Source organism: Malaclemys terrapin, chromosome 7 (assembly GCF_027887155.1).
Source record: "Malaclemys terrapin pileata isolate rMalTer1 chromosome 7, rMalTer1.hap1, whole genome shotgun sequence".
Classification (NCBI taxonomy): Eukaryota; Metazoa; Chordata; order Testudines; family Emydidae; genus Malaclemys; species Malaclemys terrapin.
Window position 1 is genome coordinate 30,367,409 of NC_071511.1, and position 24,952 is coordinate 30,392,360.

Below are 24,952 nucleotides of genomic sequence, written 5' to 3' on the forward strand. Positions count from 1 at the left end.
GGTTTGGGAAACAAAGAGGAATGAACTCGTTGACAATTGCAAGCTTATTTAAAGGCAAAGACTAGATAAGTGATCTAGCTTTCCTTATCGATATTGTGTTTAATCTCAACATGTACAGGGAATCATTTGCCTTTTTGCTACACTGTTCAGTTGAGTTGCCTCTTTTATATAAAAACTGTGACTCTTTCAAAACAGTTTGTCCAAATAATTTGGACCACTTCATTCATTTGCATCAGTTAAAAATTGAGAATGACAGGGGTATAAATTATGAGAAACTCCACCATGCAGTGTCTTCACTGTTAGTCATTTGAGAAGATTTTTAAGGTTGATAAGTACACCATGGCCCTTCTTACTACTACTTTCACTGTTTTGTACGCTGATGTTGATAATTACCCTCCAAATTTACAGAAATTCTTAAACTAATATACGCAAAAGAATTAATGGACACAAATCTGACATCAGGAATCATAATACTCAAAAATCAGTGGGAGAACACTTTAACCTGTCTGGCCATTCAATGACAGACTTGCGGGTGGCTATCTTACAACAGAAAAACTTCAAAAACAGACTCCAAGGAGAGACTGCTGAGCTGGAATTGATATGCAAACTAGATACAATCAACTCAGGATTGAACAAGGACTGGGAATGGCTGAGCCATTACAAACATTGAATCTATCTCCCCTTGTAAGTATTCTCACACTGCTTATCAAACTGTCTGTACTGGGCTATCTTGATTATCACTTTAAACGTTTTTTTCTCTTACTTAATTGGCCTCTCAGAGTTGGTAAGACAACTCCCACCTGTTCATGCTCTCTGTATGTGTGTATATATATCTCCTCAATATATGTTCCACTCTATATGCATCCGAAGAAGTGGGCTGTAGCCCATGAAAGCTTATGCTCTAATAAATTTGTTAGTCTCTAAGGTGCCACAAGTACTCCTGTTCTTTTTGCGGATACAGACTAACACGGCTGCTACTCTTAAACTAATATATTAATTCTGGACCTGAGAATAAATTAAAAGAATTCTGTACATCTCCAGTGAACCAAGACGTGACACCATGCTGGAAATTTTTCCCTAAAGGAGATTTTCCTCAGATAGATGACCTGGCCCTTCGATACGTGGGCAGTCTTGGATCAACGTATCAAAACTTCCATTTTCAGAGAGGAAGTTTATTAAAAGTAAATATCACGCCTAGGTCACCAATTCCTAACTCACTGACTTACATGTACTAGCATCAGCAAAGCTGAACCCAGGGATTGATGACATTGTGGATAAGAAGGGACATTCAGAAACCCCTTTAGACTGCTACCATGACACCCAGATCATGGTTAGTTTTATTCTGCATTAATTACATTATAGGAAATACTGTAATTAACTGTCATATTTTTTAGACCAGTGGTTTTCAATCTTTTTTTATTTGCGGACCTCTAAAAAATTTCAAACACAGGTGCAGACCCCTTTGGAAATCTTAGACATATTCTGCAGACCCCAAGGGATCCATAGATCACAAGTTGAAATTCACTGTTTTAGACATGTTAGTAATAAAGTGATATTTTGGTATGTTATAAATTCATATTGGGCCATGACTGGCAAAAAAAGTTGGCCACCAATGATATAAACCATGAAGGTCCTGCCCTCCTAATAGGGGAACATACTATCGTGCTGGGGTTGGGGTTAGTTATACAATTTCTTCTCCACACCTTGAAATAAGCCCCTGGCTATCTCTTAAATCATTCTGATCCCAAAAAAAAAAAAAAAAGATACACCTTTCTTGGGCGTGTTAGGGGCTTTCTATGCAAAAAGCTGGCATCCTGGTGGAGATGGAGCCAGCAATGCAGAGCTGTAGATCCTGGTGGCAGTTAATAGGAGTAAGGGCTGAGTCGTTGGAAAAACTGACAAGAGGAAGAATAGGAATACAACAGGCCCCAAGGACTGTGCAGATATTCGGTAACTGTATCACATTCTCCCTTCCTCTGCTGCCTGTGAGAAAAGGAAATATCTCCATGCCACAGGAAAATGGAGGCACAGGGAGGTGCAGATCCAATTATGATGGGGGCCAGATAACTAAGAGGGACTTGCCTCAAGATCATACAGAAAATCAGGGCCAAAGAACAGGGATACAGGTGTTCTGGCAGTCAGACCCTACCCCCACCCTGCCCTTCTCTAGCCACTAGACCACACTCCTATCCCAGAGCTGAGAATAAAACCCAGGAGTGCTAACTCCCAGTCCTGAGCTGTTCTTGCCCCTAGACCTCACTCCTCCCTCAGCTGGAAATAGAAGTCCTGGTACCTAATATACCCTGCACTAACCCAGTGTCCCAATCAGTGGGTTGTGAGAAGGTTTTAGATGTGTCATGGGCCTGGTGTGGATGGGAGGTCCCAGCAGGCTAAGGGGGTTAGAAAGAGAGCCTGCATTGCACTCACCCCCCAACAGCAGCTCCTGTCCTGCAGGGCTGGGCCCAACTCCCATCTCTGGCCATTCTGGGCCAAAGCTGAGTGGCGCTGCAACCCCACGCGCCAGGTTGGGGAACTGGGCCCAGCACCATGGGACAGGAGCTGCTGGTGCAGGGTGAGTGCAGAGCAGACTTGCTCTCCAGCCCCCTTTCCCTGCAACCTCCCCTCTGCACTGGGCTGGGATTAGGGTTGCGGTGCTGGTCAGAGGGTGCTGCTGCAAGTGGTTGGTCCCCTGTCTGTGGAGGAGGAGAAGAAGAATGCTGACCTATGACTGGGGAGGGGGTGGCATGAATTTGGACCTACACTAAAAAAAGAAAATGCAGTCGGTGGGTCACGTGAGTACAAGGTTTGGGAACCCCTGCTCTAACCTACTAAACCCTACTCCTCTCCCACAGTTGGGGAAGAACCCAAGAGTCCTGAGTCCCAGCTCCCCCACTGCTCTAGCCCCCTAGACCCCACTCCCTTCCCAGAGCTGGGGATAGAATCCAGGAGTCCTGACCATCACCCCTAGCCTCCCCTTCTCTAACCATTAGACCCCACTTTCACAGCAATGCAAGGGGCAGGGAGTGGAGATATCATTTCCCCAAGGGCCCCCTACACCTCATCTTGTATTTCCAGTTCAGCTTCTTTTTTCCCCGCTATACAGAGGGTTATTTCAGGGCATTACCCTGGCTCCTGGCCAGGTACGAAGGAGCTGCTCTCAACTCCTTTGCTGGTTCATAACCCGAGTGCAACGGGAGAGATGTAAACAGGAGCTTAGGGGGTAAAATTGCAGCTCTCAGCATGATCAGATAACATTCCTGTGACTGCCCAGGGCTCTGCTGCTTGTTCGGCTCCCCTTCTCCGGCCTCTTGCTGCCAAGGAAGCTCAAAGCTTGTTCATAAATTAACCCTTGGTACAGGCAAAATGAGGCATAGAGAGGAAGCAAGCTGGCTACGGTCATAACAGCAGGAGTAGGTACAGAAACCGGGAGTCCTGACTCAGGGCCCCCGTCATGCCAGGCCTCGAGACAATCACAGAGACAGCCCTTGCCCTGAAGAGCTCACAGTCTAAGTAGACAAAGAAAGGGTTTGTAGATGGTTAAACTGAAACCCAGAGAGATGAAGTGACTTGCACGAGATCACACAGGGAGGCTGTAGCAGAGCTGGGAATGGAAGCCAGATCTCCTGGGTCCCAGCTCTGTGCCTTAAAGACAAGGCCAGCCTTCCTGTCTCTTACAATGATCAGGGACTGCGTCTTTGGTGTTGCCATAGAACAGCATAGCTCAGGCAATCGCAGGCTGAGAGAAAACACTCCCCAGCAGCCTGATTCTGTCCAGCAGGAGACAACGACACATAGAGACATGCAATACATTGCAGCCAGCACAATTCATGGACAACGCTGTAGTTATTGTGTAGCATCATTTACCTGCTGCGAGAAGCACCATGTACAGTTTGTGTTGCTGCCCATTTTCGACCCAAGCAGCTAGTCAAATTTCAGGACTCCGGGAATGTTCCAGTGAAGAGGAGAAATTGCTGATACTCAGGTATTTCTTTGATGCACTCTTGGTTATTTATAAGAAATGTACACAAAGCCCTGATTCTCTGAATGCAGGAGGAACCAAGAACAAAATGAGAGGATTTCTGCATGTTACCAATTAACTGCATAAAAAATGACCCTTTCAGTTGCAACTCAATAGTCTAAATCCAAATTTTACAGCTGAGAGAGCTGTCTCCTTCTGATACACCCCTGGGATAAGTCTATGCACCACAGCCCCTAGTTCCATGCTGGGGTCAGCACTGACTGCGACAGGAGAGCACCCCCTACTGACCCCCCATCCTGCTCCCTGCAGCAAAGAACCCTCTAGTGTCACACTGGGGCATTGGGGGGAGCACTTAGTGTGAGGGGAGTGCTCCCTACTGAGCCGTTCATCCCTCAGGCATGGCGGCAGCAGCAGCTTCCCTAGCCTTCTCTGGATATGTATCTGGGCTGCATGAGAAACTCAATCTCTGCTTAGTCAGCAGGAGGCACTGTGGGGTGGTCACCCATGGGCTAAGCAGCAGCACTGTAGCCAGCAGTCAAGGACTAAGATGGCAGCCTCGGATTCAGAGCCGAGCCTCCAGAGAAGAAGCAGTTCTTGGAGTCTGCATGAGGGAGATGTAGCCACACCTCAACGGGGAAATATCCTCCAGGAGGCAAAGATGGCCTCCAAAGAACACTGGCCAACCAGTCAGCCGAGATGTTCACTAAGGAAAGCTAGAAAATCAAGATGGCCACAAAGAAAAGTAGACCACCAACATGGCCACCACCATGGGGCCTAGCAGGCTAAAGCAGGGTCATGCAGGCCTCGCCACAGCCGGATGATATCCTGGGGTGTCCTGTGATCCACCATGATGAGTTCCTTGTAAGCACACAAGTCCTCCTGTCCCTCGGCCTCCATGTTGAAGGACCAAAAACCAGGGTGGTTCTGTGGCACCAGCGCCAGTTCTCTCAGGCAGATCCCCAGGTAGATGTTGTCAATGGGGAAGAGGGGCAAGTGGCACGAGGCCTCGTGGAGCCGGGTGGCCACATCCCGTGAGCAAAGGATCCCTCCACCCCCCACATAGGGTGGGTAGGTGCCCTGATAGAAGGACTCAGGGACATAGTGCTTGTGTTTGCAGTCATGGACTGGGGCAGCATCCTGTATAACATGGCCAGCAAAGAGGCCCCGGCGAGTGACAGCATCAAAGCTCCCAGCGTAAGCCATCAGGGTGTCCACCCTAACAAAGACATCATCATCCCCCAGGAAGATCAACTCCACACTGGGGCAGTGGCCCCGCAGCCACCCTAGGAACAGGATGTTCTTTAAGCTGAGATTGTAGAAGGTATCCTGGAAGTCCCAAAGCAGGAGATCCCTGTTTTTCCATCTCTCCAGCTCTAGAAGCGCCTCCAGATCTGGATGCCCGTCCCCTGAGCCCTGCCTGCCCAACAGGAAGAGCGTCTGCACTGTCACATTCCTCACTAGCCCCGTTCGGCCCCATGTCTGCCGGATGGCTTGACGTCGGTCAAAGTTGGCCATCTGGGACCTAACAGCCACCAGCAGTTGGGTCCCATTTGGGCAGGCCTCATCATCTGCTGGCCCAACTAGCAGCGGGTAGTCCCTGCAGTGCATGGAGAGGACGAAAGCCTGGAGGTGGCTAGGGTAGGAGGAGAAATCTACCAGCCTCTGGGACGCTTCATGGAAGCTCTCTCCACACGTCCCTGGCAGTGTGAGGTTGAACTGGGCTGTGGTGTTCCTCAGTATGGGGTTTTCCAGCCGGTCCATGTAGAGCAGCAACAGGTCCCAGAGGGGAAGGCCATGGAGGTCCCTGTGCTGCCACAGCCTCAAATGGCCCCCAATGAAAGCTGATCTCCCTGAAGCCTGCAGACCGAGCGGCCTCCTTGAGAGCGTCACTACAGTGTAGACTATCACATTGGCAACAAAGACGCAGGACAGCCAGACATAAGCTTTGATGTAGCGGAGCTTCATGGTGTGTATGGGGGGGTGCTGTGGAGCAAGGAAGGGAAGGGGTTAGAGGGTACATCCCAATTGCATTTGAGGCACCTCCTTGTACCACCATACACACCCCAACAGCCTCCCACAGCCAATCAACTACCCCCTCCCACAGACACCTCACTGCCCAGCAGGACTTTTCAGGTACTTGCCTCCCACACACACCAACAGCCTCCCCGTGGCCATTCAACTACCATCTGTGTGCATACTCTCCACAGCCATTCAACTACCCCCTGCACACACACACCTTGACAGTCTCCCAGGATGTATCAGGTACCCCCACACAGACAATCCCATGTTTCAGGTACCCCCACATGCATCCTGACAGCCCCTCCAGGACTTTCCAGGTAACTGCTCTTCCCCAAACTCTGACAGATATCCATGGCCATTCAGCTATCCCCCCACACACACACTCCCATGGTATTTCAGGTACCCCCATACACACACACACCTCTGCCCTTTTTGGTACTTACATGGCACTTCTGCTTGACTTCGTTCTCAGAGCATTTCACTCAGGTGGGTTTGTCTCTTTATATCCATTGTAGAGTGGGAACCGGAAGCCTGGAGATGGGAGGGGCAGCAGTGACAGAGTCTGGGGTTTTAGCCTCCCTGCTCTAGCCACTAGCCTCCATTCCCCTTCCAGAGCCAGGATAGAACCCAGGAGTCCTGGTTCCTAGCCCCCTGCTCTAGCAACTAGACCTCACTTTGCCCCTAGAGCTGGGAGCTGATCGTCCCTTCTGCAGAGGAGCTGGTTTCAGCTTTCAGTGGGTGGGGCGATGATCGGCTCTTATCTTGAGTCAGGTGCAGAGTCCTTTAGGGGGAGGGAAGCAATTGGGACAGTGCAATGAGAATAAGAGGTGGGGGGGGGACATTAAGCTCAGAGAGTCAGGCAGCAGCAGTGGGGTCAGTACAAACCGGTTCCTAGCTGTTCATAGTGCTAGTGCTGCTTCTCACCCACCCTCCCCATTTGGCACAGGGAGGGCAGGGGTGGGTCCTGGCTCCCAGTCCCTCCTGTCTATCCCACGAGGCCCCCCTCTCCTCCCAGAGCTGGGGATAGAACCCAGGAGCCCTGACTTCCAGCCCCACCCCCATTGTAACCACTAGACCCCCCTTCCCAGACCTGGAAATAGAACCCAGGAGTCCTGACTCACAGTCTCTCTTGTTCTAACCCACTAGACCCCACTCCTCTCCCAGAGCTGGGGATAGAACCCAGGAGTCCTGTGTCCAACCTGGCTGGGCCGGGGGCCTGGGGCTCTTTAAACAATCAGCGGGGAGGCAGGTGTGCTCCAGCCAAGATCCGGGCTCCGCGTGCTCTCCCACTCCCAGCCTTGTTTCCCACATTCAGTGCCTCTCACCTGGATTCTGGGGTAGGAGACATCAGTGCCTGTGCAGCCCCATGGGGGGAGCCAGGGAAAGACAGAGCTAAGTAGGGGTGAGGGGAGAGAAATGTTGGATGAGCTTGAACAGAGCTCCGGCTCTTGGGAGGCACTGGCAGCCGGCTGCTTAGGTCGGGAGGGGCAAGGAAGCCTGCAGGGAAGGCGGGATCCAGGGTTGTCCCAAGTGGAGCGGGGGAGGTGAGGGGATCTGGGCTGTGGGGGAGAGGCAGGGCTGGCTCCAGGCACCAGCTGAGCAAGCTCATGCTTGGGGCGGCAGATTCTAAGGGGCGGCTTCCCTCCAATCCTTTTTTTTTTTTTTTTTTTGCTTTGCCACTTCGGCCGCCCCGCAGGGGTTTTGTTTTTGTTTTGTTTTTTTTTGCGCTTTGCCGCTCCGGCCGCCCTGCAGAGTTTTTTTTCTTTTTGGTTTGCTCATCTGGCCGCCCTGTAGGGGGCGGCGGCGCAGAGGAGGGGGAGCACCCTGCTGGGAGTGGGCTGCGTGCTCTGTCTGCCCCAGCCAGTGCCAGGACTGCAGCAAGCCCAGCAGTCCACGTCCTTTCCTGCCCGCCGACCGGAGTGGCGCGGAGCCCTCCCAGCGGGCGGCTCAGCGGGAGGGGCCACGTGGCGAGCGCCCCGCTGAAGGAAGCCCTGGCCACCCCCCTTCTCTACCCCTCCCCCTGCTCCTTCCTCTTCCCCCCGCTAGCCGGGGTACACATTCCGCTGCCCGGGGCACATCTGCAGCACAGGGAGTCCCCCTGCACCCTGGCTCCGGCCGGCCCACACCGCACCGCACGGTTTTGTTTTTGGTTTTTTTTGCTTGGAGCGGCAAAAAAGCCAGAGCCGGTCCTGGGGAGAGGGAGAGAGAATCCAGGGCTGTCTGGGGTTGTGGGGAGTGGAGGGGGGATCCAGGGCTATGGGGAGTAGGGGGACCAAGGGAATCCAGGTTGGAGGGAGCAGGGGTCCGATGGGGATCTGGGGCTGGGGGAAGTGGAGGGGCGAATTTAAGGTTGAGGGGGACTCAAGGCTGGAAGGTGAGGGGAACATGGGATGTAGAAGGATACAGAGTTGAGGGGCTCTAGGGCTAGGGGCAACAGGGGAGATCCAGGGCTGACAGCTTCCCTCGCCCCATGCCACTGGTTGCAGCACTGCTGAACTCTTACCTCCCCCCAGCCATGTTTTCTCCCGCCGTGCTCCATGACACTAGAGTTCTGTCTCTCCAGACTGGGGCGCTCCCACCCCCCTGTCTGGCATGATGGGGGCCATGACCTTGGTCAGGGTCTGTGGGGGGCCCCAATCTCACTTGGGGGTCTATGCAGCGGACAGCACAATGGGGGCCCAAATCTCAGTCAGAGTCTGTGCAGCACCCAGCATTACAAGGGCCCCCATCTCAGCCAAGGCCTCTAGCTGATACTGTAATAAAAATAACAATAATAATAATGACTCCCAGCCTCCCCCTCCTCTAACTACAGGGCCACATCCTCCTTCCAAAGCCAGGCGTAGAACACAGGAGCCCTGGCTGGCTCTCAGTTTCCGGCTCAGCACACCCCCTGCTCGATTTGGTGCAGTAACCCCAGTAAGAAAAAAGCAAACTCTGCTCTCAAAGACTCATTTATTTGCCGGTACTTTGCGTCTCTAATGCAGGGAGCTGTATGTGACCCTTCTCCGTTCCAGACGGGGTTATTTTCAGGCGGTGTCCAGAGAGTCAAGAGGAGACTCTAGCCTCTTGTTCAGCTGCAACCTGTCAGCAGGACATGAACCAAAGGAACCACTAGATTCCCCCTCCGCTCCCAGAGGTGGGAGTAGAACCTAGGAGTCCTGAGAGGGCTAGATGAGCCAGGAGGTTCAGCAGGCCCTGTGCTGGGAGATCTATAGCCCCTGGACAAAGGAAAATGGAAGATCCAGCTGGATCTATAGTGCCTGGAGTACCCAACATCTGGGTGATCCATAGTGCTCGGGGCTGGGACAGCCAGCTGGTGAGCTATAGGATCCAAGGCAGTGAGATCTATAGGGCTCAGCTGTGTAATCCAGGGGGACTCTATCAGACCTGGGGCAGTGGGATCCAGCAGGGATCTACAGGGGCAGGGGGATGTATAGGACCCAGGAAAGCGGGATCCATGGGGGATATCCAGCACCTGGTCTAGGAGAGGCTCCGTGACCGCCCCTGTGTGGCTCTTCCGGCTGTCCTGGCAGTGTTGCCCTTGGCCAGGCGCCCTGCATGTCTCCACAGCAGCCTCTCATCGATGCCCAGCGCTGCCAGCACCTGGGAGAAGCGCCGCTCCACAGCCAGGCGGGCATTGGTCTGTGAGGTGAGAGGCAGGGACATAATTCACATCACCCACAGAACGGAGCTTGGCTCAGGCTGCCCACCCCACTGCCCACACTTGAACCTCTCCCAGCTGAGCTAGCAGGGATCTCCTATAGCCAAGAGAGCAATAGGAGGAGTTCACAACCAGGAATAAAATCCAGGCACCCTGGCTCCCGACCTCCCCGCTCTAACCACTAGACTCCCCTCCTAGAGCTGAAGATAGAACTGAGGAGTCCTGGGTGCCAGTTCCCCCTGCTCTAACCATTAAACCCCACTTCCCTCCTAGAGCCAGAGATGGAACCCAGGAGTCCTGGACTCCCAGCCTCCTCCCCCTGCTCTAACCCACCAGCTCCCACTCCTTTCTCACCTGCATGACACGCTCAAAGAGGTAGGGGCGGCTCTCCACCCTCTCTTGGATCTCCCGCAGCTGGGCATCGTACTCTGTCATGCGCTGCTGCTCCAGCCTCCTAGAGCAACAGCACAGAGAGGGTGACTGCAGCGAATCCCACCCCCAATCCCTGCCCCCCTTTCAGTGCCCATTCACAAGGACACTCAGGGATCTGCTGGATCCTCTGCCCCAGGGCACTGGCTGTACTGGGGAAATATTACTGCCCACCAGGATCAGAACAGATACCCCAATCCCAACACCTAGGCCCCAGGTCCTTTAGGATCTGGTCCAGTAGAGTTGGAGGATCCAGGGGGAACTATAGGGCCTGGGAGAACCAGGGGATCTATAGATGCTGGGCCATTGGGGCTGGGAGATGCAAGAGGCTCTGTGAAGTCTGGGAAATCGTGGGAGATCTATAGGGTATGAGAGATCTAGAAGCTCTATAGGGCCTGGGTGAGGGGAGGACTGGGTGATCCTGCAGGATCGTTGGGTTTAGATCAGAATCTGAAATCTGCCCATTAAGCTTATCTCAAATCTTCCTTTTTCACTTAATGACAGGTTTCAGAGTAGCAGCCGTGTTAGTCTGTATCCGCAAAAAGAACAGGAGTACTTCCAAAGAAGTGGGTTGTAGCCCACGAAAGCTTATGCTCTAATAAATTTGTTAGTCTCTAAGGTGCCACAAGTACTCCTGTTCTTTTTTACTTAGGCAATTTAACACCTGTCCCAGTCACATGGCTCCTCAGTTTCAGCCCAGCACTCCTGCAATGTCTGGGCCCAGGAGTCCTCAGGGGTCTTTGTGTGTGTCACTGTTGGTGTCCGTGTGGTGTGTACAGTGTGGATGTGTGTCCAAGTGTGTTTGTGTCTGTATAGGTGTTGGTGTAGTTGTCTGTATTATGTGTGTGTCTGGGCATTGGGGGGTGTGTGTCTGTATGTAGATTTTATGTCTGGGTGTCAGTGTGTCTGCATGTTCGTGTGTCAGGGTGTTCAGGGTGTGTGTTGGGGGGGTGTCATGAGTGTTTGTGGAAGTCAGTGTGTCTGTATGTTGGGGTGTGTGTGTCAGGCTGCCTGGATGTCGAGGGGTGTTGGGGTGTCTGGGTGTCAGTGTGTTAGGAGGGAATCTGAATGTTGGTATGTCTGGACGTTGGTGGTGGTCAAAGTGTCTGGGAGTTGGTATGTGTAGAGGAATTAGAGAGGGGTGTTGGTTTGTCTGGAATTGGGAGGTGTCAGGGTGTCGGAATGCGTGTGTCAGTGTCTTTGGTTGTCAATGTGAAAATCAGTGTGTTGGGGTGTCAGGGGAGGGTACCAGAGAAAGGTGTCAGACTGTCTGGGTGTCAATGTATTGGGCTGATGTTTCGGTGTTGTTGTGTCTGAGTATTGGGAGGGGCGGGGTATGGGAGGTGTTGTGGAAGTCCGCATGTCTAAGTGTCAGCAGGGAGATAGTGTGTATGGGTGTAGCTGTATAGGGGTGTGTCAGCGTGTAGTGGGTGTCTGAGTGTTGGCGGAGTCAGGGAGTCTCGTGTCAGCATAGCCAGGGCATATCTTTACCAGATGTTTCCATGCTGACAGTCTCTCACTCTTGGTTTATGTGTGTGTGTTTTTTTAACTCCTAATTTTTTTAACTCCCACTTTTGGGCCCCATTCACCCTAAGACCCAGCCAGAAGAGGAGCAGGATTTTTGTGAGGAACCAGCCACACCTAGTGGTTAATAACAATAATAAATACTAAATAGCTATTGATCACCATTATTAATAATTACTACATCTATATTAAATAGGGTGACTAGATGTCCCAATTTTATAGGGACAGTCCCAATTTTTGGGTCTTTTATTATATAGGTTCCTATTACCCCCCACTGCCCCGTCCCGATTTTTCACATTTGCTGTCTGGTCACCCTAATATTAAATAATGAAGATAAAATACTATTGATAATCATTAATACTACAATATTAATCACTATTATAAATAATTATTCAATTAATATTCATGCTAAAGGAGTACTCAAGGACGAGAAGGCCATTGTGGAGAAACTAAATGAATTTTTTGCATCAGTCTTTACGGCTGAGGATATGAGGGAGATACCCAAACCTGAGCCATTCTTTTTAGGTGACAAATCTGAAGAATTGTCCCAGATTGAGGTGTCATTAGAGGAGGTTTTGGAACAAACTGATAAATTAAGGAACAGATGGTATTCATCCAAGAGTTCTGAAGGAACTCAAATATGAAATTTCAGAATTACTAACTGTGGTATGTAACCTATCATTTAAATCAGCTTCTGTACCAAATGACTGAAGGATAACTAATGTGACGCCAATTTTTTAAAAGGGCTCCAGAGGTGATCCCGGCAATTACAGGCTGGTAAGCCTGACTTCAGAACTGGGCAAACTATAGTAAAGAATAGAATTGTCAGACACATAGATTAATATAATTTGTTGGGGAAGAGTCGCCTCACCAAATGCTCTTAAACAAAGTAAACTGTCGTGGGATAAGAGGGAAGTCCTCTCCTGGATCAGTAACTGGTTAAAAGATAGGAAACTAAGGGTAGGAATAAATAGTCAGTTTTCAGAATGGAGAGAGGTAAATAATGGTGTCCCCCAGGGGTCTGTACTGGGCCCAGTTCTATTCAACATTTTCATAAATTATCTGGAAGATGATACAAAACTACTCAAGATAGTTAAGTCCAAAGCAGACTCCAAAGAGTTACAAAAGGATCTCACAAAACTGAGTGACTGGGCAACAAAATGGCAGATTAAATTCACTGTTAATATATGCAAAGTAATACACACTGGAAAACATAATTCCAACTATATATATAAAATGATGGGGTCTAAATTAGCTGTTACCACTCAAGAAAGATCTTGGAGTCATTGTGGAGAGTTCTCTGAAAACATCCGTTCAATATGCAGCAGCAGTCAAAAAAGCTAACGATGTTGGGAATCATTAAGAAAGGGAAAGATAACAAAACAGAAAATATCATATTGCTGCTATATAAATCCATAGTACGCCCACATCTTGAATATTGTGTGCATATGTGGTCACCCCATTTCAAAAAAGATATATAGGAACTGGAAAAGGTTCAAAAAAGGGCAACAAAATGATTAGGGGTATGAAACAGCTTCCATATGAGGAGAGATTAATAAGATTGGCACTTTTCAGCTTGGAAAAGAGACGACTAAGGGGAGATATGATAGAGGTCAATAAAATCATGACTGGTGTGGAGAAAATAAATAAGGAAGTGTTATTTACTCCTTCTCATAACACAAGAACTAGGGGTCACCAAATGAAATAATAGGCAGCAGGTTTAAAACAAACAAAAGGAAGTATTTCTTCACACAGTGCACAGTGAACTTGTGAAACCCTTTGCCAGAGGATGTTGTAAAGGCCAAGACTATAAAAGAACTAGATAAGTTCATGGAGGATAGGTCCATCAATGACTATTAGCTGGGATGGGTAGGGATGGTATCCATAGCCTCTGTTTGCCAAAAGCTGGGAATGGGCGACAGGGGATGATCACTTGATGATTACCTGTTCTGTTCATTCCCTCTGGGGCACCTAGCATTGGCCATTGTTGGAAGACAGGATTCTGGGCTAGATGGACCTTTGGTCTGACCCAGTATGGCCGTTCTTATGTTCTTAATATTTTTAACAAATATTAAATTAATATTGATTAGTATCCATAACTACAAACTACTATTATTCTCTATTAAAATATCAAAATATTGTTTAGTACTGTTCATAAATACTAAATTAATATCAATCATTCATCAATACTAAATATTAGTTACTATTAAGAGACAAAAGATGAGTTGTGGGACAACGGATAAAGTGGTGGAGGCTTGTGGATAGGGAAGTTAGTCTGAGATTTAAGGATTCTATGGAGGTAAGACAATGGCCAAACCAACAGTGATGATACTAACAAGATTCTGGGGAAAATATCCAAACTTATTACAAAAAGTACACAAGCTGTCTGTGGCCTAACAAAAGAAAGAAAATATGGCAAGGAGATGTGGTGATGGTCCATTAATGTGTAGAAGGCAGTAAAGAAGGAAAGGTTGAAGCGATGGCAGAAAGTAAGAACAGTGGAAAGTTATGAGGAATACAAGCGGGTAAAGAAAAGGGTGAAAAGAGCAGTTGTGGAAGCTAAGAGTCAGGCATTTTAGAGCCTTATATGCACACCTACTAACAAGAAAGGTGGAAAAGAAATATTAGATTCGCCACAATTAAGCAAAGAAGCAAAGCAAAGAAACAGAGGACTTGGAAGCTGTGAAGTGTGTCAAAGATGAAAATGGAAAAGCACTGCTGGAAGACGGTGGAATCATTAGGAGATGGAAGTAGTTTTATGAGAAACTGTTAAATGAAGAGAATGTGATGAAAACATTGAGGGAAGTATCCACAAGCAGTAACCTCACAAGACCTATCAGTATGATGGAGACGCAGACAGCGCTAAAGATGATGAAGCTTGGGCAGGCAATGGGACTGGCCAGTGTCCCAATCAAGCATTTAAAGCATTGGGCCATGAGGGAGTGGGATCAATGACAAACTTCTTCAACTTAATTCTCTGTCCTGGGAAAAAGCCTGAGGTGTGGAGGAAGAGCACATTGGTCCCTAACTTTATTCATAAAGGAGATGTGCAAGAATATAGTCGTTACCAACCCATCATGGTAACGAGTCACATGAGGAGCTGGCTGGAAAGAATTATCGACAAAAGACTTTGGGAGAAGCTCTGCATCAAATAAGCAACAACCCATTTGGGTTTATGCCAGGAAGGCTAACAATGAACGCAGTGTTTGCTGCCCAAATATTGTAGGAGACGTACAGGGAAATAACAGTATGTTCTGTCGTGAAGATAAATACAACTGGAAAGGGACCTAAGAGCACTGCATTAGAAGAAAATGGCTTACAAATCAGCCAGCAAAAAACAGAATGTTTTGTTGAGTGTGACAATGAAAAGCCAGTAAAATTAGCTTTGTATGTGCAATAATTTAAATACCTTGGTTTAGTGCACTGCTGAGCCATGATGGGAATATAGATGCAGATGTTAGGAGCTACGTGAAGAGCGCTTGGTATAAATGGAAGAAGTTGACAGGAATTATCTTCTATACAAATATGCCAAGTATTCAAAAGAGCAAAGTGTGTAGGATCATGTTTAGGCCAGCCATGACGTATGGGTCGGAATGCTTGCCAATGAGGAAGAGAGAAGAACAACTACTTCACACTGCCACTGCCAAAGCTCAGGTGGACACTGGGTAAGATGAGAGCTATTAGGCTATGCAGTGAAACAGTACAGCCCATGATGCAGGTAGCCACCATCACAGAAAAGCTGAGGGAGTATCAACTGAGATGTCTGGGTCATGTGAGACAACGAGATGTGTGATATGGTAGCCAGAGACAAGAATGACTAATCACAGGACAAAGACCATAAGGAAGACCTAGAAAAAGATGGTTAGAGATGTTGAAGGAGGACATGAAGCAGGTTTTTGTCAGCTTGGAAGACCCACTTGACAAGAACACTTGGAGATGAGGGTCAAGAGCTGCTGATCCTGAGTGATGGGACAAAGCGAAAGAGAATACGAATAGATACTTAGCTCTTCTATAGTATTTTTCATCAGTAGATCTCAAAGTGCTTTATAAAAGCGGTTGGTATCGTTATCCCCATTTTACAGATGGAGAAACTGAGGCACAGAAAGGTGAAGTGGCTTCCTCAAGGTCACCCATCAGGCCACTTGCAGAGCCATGAATAGAACTCAGGTCTCCTGAGTCCCAGTCCAGTACTCAACCCAAGAGTATGCACTGAATACTAACATATATTGTAATGTTAATAAATATTAAATTAATATTATCATAAATACTAAATATTACTACTAATTACTAAATATAAATTACTATTGTTAATAAATGTTAAAATATCAGTAGTTCCTGAATACTAAGTTAATATCACTATTAACAATTACTAAATTAATACTGAGAGAGACAAGCTGGGTGATGTAATATCTTTTAAAGGACCAAATTCGGTTGGTTACCTGACCCAGCTTGTCTCTCTCATATCCTGAGACCAACATGGCTACAATAACTCAGCAAACAATAAATTAATACTAACAACTATGTTTAAAAATATGATGTGAATCATGATTTATATTCATAAATAATATTCATCACTATTAAGAATAGGAATATATTCACTAAAGCAGTTAATATTAAAATGAATATAAATAATTCATAGATACGAAAGATCTATATTAATAATTATAGACTCATAGACTTTAAGGTCAGAAGGGACCATCGTGATCATCTAGTCTGACCTCCTGCACATGGCAGGCCACAGAACCTCATCCACCCACTCCTGTAATAGATGCTTAACCTCTGGTTGAGTTACTAAAGTTCTCAAATCATGGTTTAAAGATTTCACGTACAGAGAATTCACCATTTCAACTAGTTTAAACCTGCAAGTGAACTGTGCCCCACGCTGCAAAGGAAGGTGAAAACTACCCAAGGTCTCTGCCAATTCCCAAATATGGCAATCAGTCAGACCCTGAGAATATGGCCAAGATTCGCCAGGCAGATATCTGGGAAAGAATTCTCTGTACTAACTCCGAGCCCTCCCCTTCTAGTGTCTCATCTCCAGCCATTGGGGATTTTTGCTACTGGCAGTCACAGATGGGCCACATGCCATTGTAGGCAGAGTCCCATCATACCATCTCTTCCATAAAATTATCAAGCTCAGTCTTGAAGCCAGTTAGATATTTTGCCCCCACTGCTCCCCTGGGAAGGCTCATCCAGAACTCCACTCCTCTGATGGTTAGAAACCTTCACCTAATTTCAAGCCTAAACTTGTTGATGGCCAGTTTACATCCATTTGTTCTTGTGTCCACACTGGTGCTTAACTTAAATAGCTCTTCTCGCTCCCTGATATTTATCCCTCTGATGTATTTGTAGAGAGCAATCATATCTCCCTCGGCCTTCTTTTGGTTAGGCCAAGGTCTTTTATTTCCCTCTCATAATGTAGGTTTTCCATTCTTTGGATCATCCTAGTAGCCCTTCTCTGTACCTGTTCCCTTTCTTAAAGATGGGAGACCAGAATTGCACACAGTATTCCAAATGAGGTATCACCAGTGCTTTGGATAATGGTACTAACACTTCCCTGTTTCTACTGGAAATACCTAGTCTGATGCTTCCTAGGACTGCATTAGCCTTTTTCACAACTGTATCACATTGATAACTCATAGTCATCCTGTGATCAACCAATACACCCAGGATTTTTCTCTTCCTCTGTTGCTTCCAACTGATAAGTCCCTGGGCCTAGCTTTTAGTAAAAATTCGTGTTGTTAGTCCCTAAATGCATGACCTTGCACTTTGCACAATTAAATTTCATCCCCTTTCTAATACTTAAGTCTACAAGGTCATCCAGAGCTTTTGTCTGATATTCCGGTCCTCCTCAGTATTGGCAATACCTCCCAAATTTGTGTCATACTCAAATTTTATTATCACACTCTCACTTTTTGTGCCATGGTCAGTAATAACAATTTTAAATAAGATCGGTCTTGGGACCGATCCCTCGGGAACTCCACTAGTAACTTCCCTCCAGCCTGACAGTTCACCTTTCAGTATGACCTGTTTGTAGTCTCCCCTTTAGGCAGTTCCTTATCCACCTTTCAGTTCTCATATTAATCTCCATCTTCTCCAATTTAATTAATAATTGCCCATGTGGAACTGTATCAAATGCCTTACTGAAATCTAGGTAGATTAGATCTACTGCATGTCCTTTGTCTAAAATATCAGTTAACTTCTCAAAGAAGATTGGTCTGGTATGATCTACCTTTTGTAAAGCCATGTTGTATTTTATCCCAATGACCATTTATCTCTATGTCCTTAACTACATTCTCTTTCAAAATTTGTTCAAAGACCTTGCATATAATTGAGGTCAAACTAACAGGCCTGTAGTTTCTTTTTCCCTTACTTAAAAATAGGAACCATATTAGCAATTATCCAGTCATAGTGTTAATATTAAATATTGATCATTCATAAATACTAAATATTATTACTCTATTATGAATGCGAAAATATTAATTTATATGGTTCATAAATATTATGTTAATAATGATCATTGATAGACGCCGGGTTAATATCACTATTAACAAATACTACTTGCTTATAATTAATTAATTTGTGTTATTATTATTATTATGATTAATTATTATTGGTGGTAGTATTATTGTTATTATTAATAATAATAATGTTTATTATGGTAGTGCCTAAGGGCCAACCAAGGTCGGACCCCATTTTGCAAAGCACTCATCTAACACCAAGTAGCAGATGGTCCCTGCCCTGAAAAGTTTACAGTCTACATAGACCAGACAGACACAGGTTGGGGGAAAGGGTGTAACACACAAGCAGAGTGAACACTGTGATGAATTAATAATTGAATATTAATGTGTGTGTGTGTGGGGGTGAAATGTCATTGAGGCTGGTGAGAGTGGCTGCTACCCTTTATTTAAGATGGCAGAGAGAGACAGTAAAGCACCACTCCCAATACAACAAAGGCAGTTGTGCATTTGCCCAGGGAATGGAACAATGTGGGCAGATGGTTTTGGTTAGGCATGGACCACGTGTGTGGCTTATTTTACACTACAAAGTTGTGCCGTCATAGCTCTGTTGGCTAGGAGTGCGAAATAAACCACACTCCCTGGCTCACATAGCTGTGCCAGCAACGCTTCTGGTGCAGACACAACTATACTGACACAAGAGTGCTTCTGTAGATTTAGGGCTGGTCTACAGTAGACAATTAGATTGACCAAATTATATCACTCGGGGGTGTGAAAAATCCACACCCCTGAGTGACGAAGTTAAGCCGACTTAACCCCCAGTGGAGACAACACTGGTTCGATGGAAGAATTCTTCCATTGACCTAGCCACCACCTCTCAGGGAGGTAGATTTGCTACAGTGACCGGAGAATCCCTCCCATCACTGTACTAAGGGCTAGTTTACACTATAAGTGCCACATCAGCGCAGCTGCGCCGCTGTAGCACGTCTGGTGAAGACGCTCTATGCCGACGGGAGAGAGCGCTCCCATCGGCATTATAACTCCACCTCCATGAGAGGCGGTAGCTATGCTCTCCTGCCAACATAGCGCTGTCCGCACCGGCGCTTAGGTTGGTATAATTTACGTCACTCAGGGATGTGGATTATTCACACCCTGAGTGATGTACGTTATATTGAAGTAAATGGTAGTGTAGACAAGGGCTAAGTGTTTATGCTGAAGCGTTACAGCAGCGCAGCTGCAGCACTGCTGTAGGTTTTTAAGTGTAAACATAGCCCTAGCTAATGTCATTCAGGGAGATGGTGTAGCTATGCTGGTGGAACTCCTTCTGCTGACCTACACTGCATTTCCATTAAGGGGCTCTGCCAGGATAGCTATGCTGCTATACTATGCCAGCAAAACATTCGCCATGTAGACAGGCCCTATACCCATGTATGCGTAAGAGAAGCAAAAGAGACCACACAGGAAGACAGACACAGACTCAGCCCAGACAAGCACGGTGTAGGACCCAGAGAGAAGCCTGAAGAGGCTTGAGGACTTCTGGGCCTGGTGCTACTGAAGAGGCTTGGGGCTGTGAGCAAATAAACTACCTTCTGTTTGGTTCCTCCTGTGTTCAGGGAAACAGGACTTTGTACAATCTTTGTTAAAAAACAGAATTGCACCCAAAAATAAATAAATAAATAAATACCTGAATCCATCATCAATTTCTCCTCCTAACTGGAACAACTCACAACACCCTGAATTTGGCTAACTGCTCGCCTCAAAAGAAGTAGCAATTAACTACTACTGTTACCAAATATTAAATTAATATGATTCACCATTAAAATACTAACTGATATTAATCACTAGCATTTATTACTAAATTAATATTAGCTGCTATTTTTAATAAATATTGAAATAATACTGATAACCCTTAACACTAAATTTCTAATAATCACAAATATTTAAAAGTACTACATTAATATGAACTGTTGTGAAACAATTAAATTAATATTGATCACCATTATTAGCATTACATTAAAATAAATCAATATTATTTATTACTGAATTAATATAGGCTACCACTGATAATTATGCATGTTGATTTAATATTGATCACTGTTAATAACCATACATTATTATTAAATTTATTAATACATTATTTTAAATTGTTGTTGATTATAATCAGTATTAAATTATTGTGTATCTATATTATGAACAATTATTACAATTAATTATTAGTATTTTAGCAAGCCCACTGATTTCAAGAAGGCCACTTATGTGAGAAAAGTTACACATAAATAGAAGTGTTCTCTAGATCGTTATTATTAGGTGTATCGGTATCTAGAGGCCCTGACCAAGATTGTGGCCCCTGTTGTACCAGGTGCTGCACAGACACACAGGGTCTGTCTACTATGCAACTGGGAAGTGTGACTGAAGAATATGTAGCCAGGCCTGAGCTAGCTGATCCAGCTAGCGTGCTAAAAACAGAAGTACAGTCATAGCCGCACAGACGGTGGAACAAGCTAGCTACCCAAGTACAAACATACCCAGGGTTCTGAGTGGGATTGTACTTGGCTGCTAATCTGTGCTGCCACGGCTACACAGCTATTGTTAGCATGCTAGCTGGATCAAAGGTAGTTCAGGTATTTCTACATGTTCTGCAATCACACCTCTCAATTGCACTGTAGACAGCCTCCCAGTGAGAGCCGGTCTCTGCCCCTGTGAGCTGCCATTCTAAACAGACAAAGGGGCAGAGAGCAAACTGAGGTTCAGAGTGGAAAAAGGGACTTGCTGAAGTACAGTGGTAGAGATGGGAACAGAACCCAGGTGTTCCGAGCACCCGTCCTCTGCCCTATCTACTGACAATTGATTCCTATAAGAGAGGGTAGGGGGCCATGGGTCAGATTTAAGGGGCACCGTCAGAACTTCGGGGAAGCCCAAGGCTGGGCTAGCAGGGGGCTGAGGGTCAGGATTGAGAGGCACCAGCAGCACCATGTGGTGGTTTCCACACTCCTCTCTCTCTCACACCAGGCTACTCCCTTCTTCCCCTCTCTGTTACCTCAGCTCTTCCCTCTTCCTTTGCGTGGTCTGGGCCAAGCTGCCCGGGGGACTGTAGGCTGCCAGGCACTTGGCCACTTCCCTCTGCACCTGCTGCTGCTTGACCCGGCGCTGCTCTGCTCGCCTCTTCTCCTGCTTCTCCCGACGCTCCCACTCCAACAGCAACAGCCTGCACCAGGAGCAAAGGAGAAGGCTCAGCCAGGTGGCATCTATAAAAATTGTTCCAGCTCCCCTGGCTGGGGGGAACCTCTGGCTGGGATAGCAGGGGGCTGCGGGTCAGGATTGAGGGGCAGAGCTGGGGGCAGTGGGGGCTGGAAGCCAGGGCTGGGATAGCAGGGGGATCTAGGTAGGCAGGCCAGTTGTCTGCTTTTAGCTGGACAGTCCTGCCTTTCTAACATTAGTCCCCTATCTGGCATGTTCTTCAAAATGGTGCCCCTCGTGTGGCACTGGCAGAGGCGGGCTCGTGCCATTACCAGTAGCACTGGAATGTTCGGTACTTGGGGAACGTGTGAGTGGCCACCCTAGCTCTAGGTCAGGATTGAGGGTTACCAGCAGATCTAGGGAGGGGGGAACCTAGGGCTGGGATAGCAGAGGGGCTGCAGCAGAGCTGGGGGGAGGCCAGGGCTGGGATAGCTGGGGTGGGAATTGATTTAAGGGCACTGTCCATACCTGGTGGCCTCCTGCCGTTTGTCAGAGGCTCTGGTGGATGGCACTGAAGGCAGGGGGTCGAACTCTGAGCAGGACTGGGACCCGCAGTGGAAGCTCCAGAGCTGGTGCAGCTGTTGCTGCTCCCAGTCTCTGAGCTCGTCCTCAGGCTGGTGCTGAGAGCTGCTGGCCACATGGAGGTGGAAGGGTTTGCAGATGGTCAGCTTGGCTGAGAGGGGGACACAGAAAGCATTAACAGAGGGTCCCAGAACCCCTCCCTCATCAGCTGCGCTGCACTGCCCCACCCCAAAAACAGCTGCATCTCAGCACCAGGGAAAGGGTCTCTATAAACAGCTCCTGTGCCCCACCCCAGGGATTCCTGTATAAACAGCCCCACCTCAGAGGCAGCTCCACCTTAGCGCCAGGCAAGGGGTTCTGTATAAACGGCTTCTTTACCCTACCCCAAAAGCAATTGCATCCATCTCCTTGGCTCACCTCTCACTTTCCTCTTCTCCAGCTGCTCCTGGAACCTCTTGTGGAGTGTCTCAAAGTCAGGGATGGTTTGGTTGATGATGGGCTGGAACCGGGTCTTGTCTTTGGGGGCCAGCCCCCTGCCCTTCCTTCTGTGCCCCCTGGGGCTTGGGTCCTGGGGCTCTGTGGCCAGGCACAGGGCCTCAGCTCTCAGCCTGGTCCGGAGATGCTGGGCGGAGGTGACTGCCTCCCAGGCTGGGGAGGACACAGCCTCTTCCAGACTCAGCAGCTGCTGAGCCAGTTGGAGCCAGTGCCTCCGCTCTTCCTGGAGCTGGCGTTTGCGGGCCTCGCTCCGGGCTTCCATCTTCCAATACAGCGAGGAGAGGGTACTGGGGGAGGGATGGGGGGCTTGCTTGATCCTGCCCCCCTCAGTGCTGCTGCGCCCCCGTAAGCTGCCAGCACGTTGGTCTACACGGCCCTGCAAATCTGTCACTGTTGGGCGGACACTGTCACGGGGGGAGTTGTTGGGGGCTCTGCGGGGCTCCCCCTTCTTCCCCTTGTCCAGGGAAGGGGCTGGGAGGAGGGCACGACCGTTGAGCGAGAATTCCTCCCACATCCACTGGAAGGGGAAGGAGGGGCGGGGACTGTGGGGCAAGGAATCAGGGGTGCAGGAGTGAGCTGGCTTGGAGAGAAGGGTGTCCTCAGTAACGTCTCTCTGCCTGGTGGTGGGAAGGAGAGGAGATGATGAGTGTCAGGTCAGAGCAACGGGGCCATCTAGTCTGGTAGCCTCCAGATCAGACCTAATGGACTCATCTAGTCTAGTATCACCATCCCGCCCTGGCCATTCTAGACTGGACCAAAGGGTCCATCTACAGGGCATACCAAACACCTGACCACATCTCCCTCTGAGCTGGCAACAGACTCCTAGCTGCCCCCCTCCCCACCGCTCTAACCCAGTAGAGCCCACTCCCCTCCCTTTGTCTGTTTAGACTTTGAGCTCTTTGGGATTGGGACTGTCTCTCACTGTGTGTCAGGGCAGTGCCCAGTGCAGTGGGGGCCCCGATATTGGTCAGGGTGTGTGCAGTGCCTGGCACAACTATGGCCCTGGTCTCGGGATCTGTGCAGCACCTGCCACTAAACAAGTGCTGATCTCAATTGGCACATCCAGGTGCTACTAATATAATCTCCATGGAGCTGCAGCAAGGATGAGTTTGGCCCAATGGCCATAAGGATCCCATCCAACCTACTCACCTTCCTGCAGATGGTGCTGAGTCCTGGTCTCCGTCAGAGGTGTCACTCACACATGGCTCCTGCATCTTGCACTGTGGGGCCTGGCTGCCTCTTCTCCCTGAAGGGGGGCCTCTGGGTGACCCCTTCCTCTTCCCTTTCCTCATCAAGACCACGATTCCGTCACCAGAATTGAAAACCTCCTCCTGAAACCGCAGAGCAGAGGCAAGAGGGACCCAGCTTTTCCCCAGGGAGACTGGCTGGCTCAGGGCAGCAGGGAATGGGACACGGGGCCTTTCCCCTCTAGGAGCAGGGCCGGCTCCAGGCACCAGCTTAACAAGCAGGTGCTTGGGGCAGCCAAGGGAGAGGGGCGGCACGTGCGGCAATTAGGGGGCAGCAGGTCTCTCGCTCCCTCTAGGAGCGAAGGACCTACCGCCAAACTGCCGCCGCCGATTGCAGCTTTCCCCCCGCCCCCAATTGCCGCCGCCGGTCGCAATTGCAATTGCGGCTTTTTTTTTTTTTTTTTTTTTTTTTTGCTTGGGGCGGCAGAAATGCTGGAGCCAGCCCTGTCTAGGAGGTCCTGGCTCAAAGCTCCCTAGTCCACTAGCCCCCACTCCTCCCAAAGCTGGGAATAGAGTGTCCTGACGACCTGACTCCCTTGCTCCTTAGCCAGTGGTGTGGCTCTACAAACACCAACCCAGGATAGTGAGGGAGAGAGACATGCACCAATTAAGGAGACCCTACAAAAAACAACCCAACAATTTTCCCCGAGTGTTTGCCCCTTGGGGGAGTCCCCAACAGCAGGGAGATGAAGTTAGAGTTTGGGATGGTCTAAAATAGATGTTGGGTTCCCCAAGAGTGGGGGAAGCCAGTATGCAGTGGGGGAGGGAGGTACAGGTATTACCTCTTGGGGAAGAGAACCTGAGAGCAGCCCTAGTAGGTGCACCCTGCCTTTCTTCTGGTAGAGGGTGCCAGGTGCCCGGGCGCTGGGGTCCAGGGAGGGGCTGATGCAGGCATTGGTGAACATGGAGTGGCGGTGGGCCCCCAGCATGGTCCCTACCTGACTGCCCCACCCTCAGCTGTTACTGTGGTGACTGACCTGGTTCCAGAACAAGGCAAGGGTGTGGGGTTCCAGAACTAGGCCCTGCCCCCTTCATATAGTCACCATAGCAACTGTGATGGGGAGGGGGGCAGATGTGGTACTTGTATGGACCCCAGCAGAGAGGGAGTGAGGGGAAGGGGTTGGGGAGTTCCGAGATCCCAGCTAAGAGGCAGGACTCCTGGGTTCTGTTCACTATTCTGGGAGCAGCAGGTAATCTAATGAGTTGAGGGGACTGTGAGTCAGAACTCCTGGGTTCTGTGCCCAGCTCTGGGAGGAGAGTGGGGTCTGTGACTGCTGGGTTTCTTGCACCCTCCTGTGAAGTATCTCATGCCAGCCACTGTCCAAGACAGGATACCGGGGTAGAGGGACCTTGACTCTGATCCAGGCCAGTGGCCCCAGTG

The 24,952-nt window shown here is 48.6% G+C and overlaps 2 protein-coding genes across 2 annotated transcripts; both read right to left on the minus strand.

The window, feature by feature from the left end:
• Positions 1–1,399: 1,399 nt before the first annotated feature.
• On the minus strand, positions 1,400–7,040 carry LOC128840473 (N-acetyllactosaminide beta-1,3-N-acetylglucosaminyltransferase 2-like). The gene is made up of 2 exons (XM_054034508.1): positions 6,442–7,040; positions 1,400–5,962 (listed from the first exon to the last, which is right to left on the minus strand). The coding sequence occupies exon 2, from the start codon at positions 5,942–5,944 to the stop codon at positions 4,754–4,756; it is 1,191 nt and encodes a 396-aa protein (XP_053890483.1). The 5' UTR covers positions 5,945–5,962; positions 6,442–7,040; the 3' UTR covers positions 1,400–4,753.
• Positions 7,041–9,478: 2,438 nt separating this feature from the next.
• Positions 9,479–24,500, minus strand: TSGA10IP (testis specific 10 interacting protein). The gene is made up of 7 exons (XM_054033626.1): positions 24,354–24,500; positions 23,474–23,655; positions 22,247–22,941; positions 21,776–21,980; positions 21,108–21,275; positions 10,014–10,113; positions 9,479–9,640 (listed from the first exon to the last, which is right to left on the minus strand). Exons 1-7 carry the CDS (start codon positions 24,498–24,500, stop codon positions 9,479–9,481), a joined length of 1,659 nt encoding a protein of 552 aa, XP_053889601.1.
• Positions 24,501–24,952: the final 452 nt, after the last annotated feature.

Coding starts and splice junctions, on each gene's coding strand:
- LOC128840473 (XM_054034508.1), bottom strand. CDS start 5,944: ATGAAGCTCCGCTACATCAAAGCTTATGTCTGGCTGTCCTGCGTCTTT.
- TSGA10IP (XM_054033626.1), bottom strand. CDS start 24,500: ATGCTGGGGGCCCACCGCCACTCCATGTTCACCAATGCCTGCATCAGC. Junction 23,656..24,353: donor CAGGTTCTCTTCCCCAAGAG/GTAATACCTGTA, acceptor CTGCGGTTTCAG/GAGGAGGTTTTCAATTCTGG. Junction 21,276..21,775: donor AAACGGCAGGAGGCCACCAG/GTATGGACAGTG, acceptor CTCCTGGTGCAG/GCTGTTGCTGTTGGAGTGGG.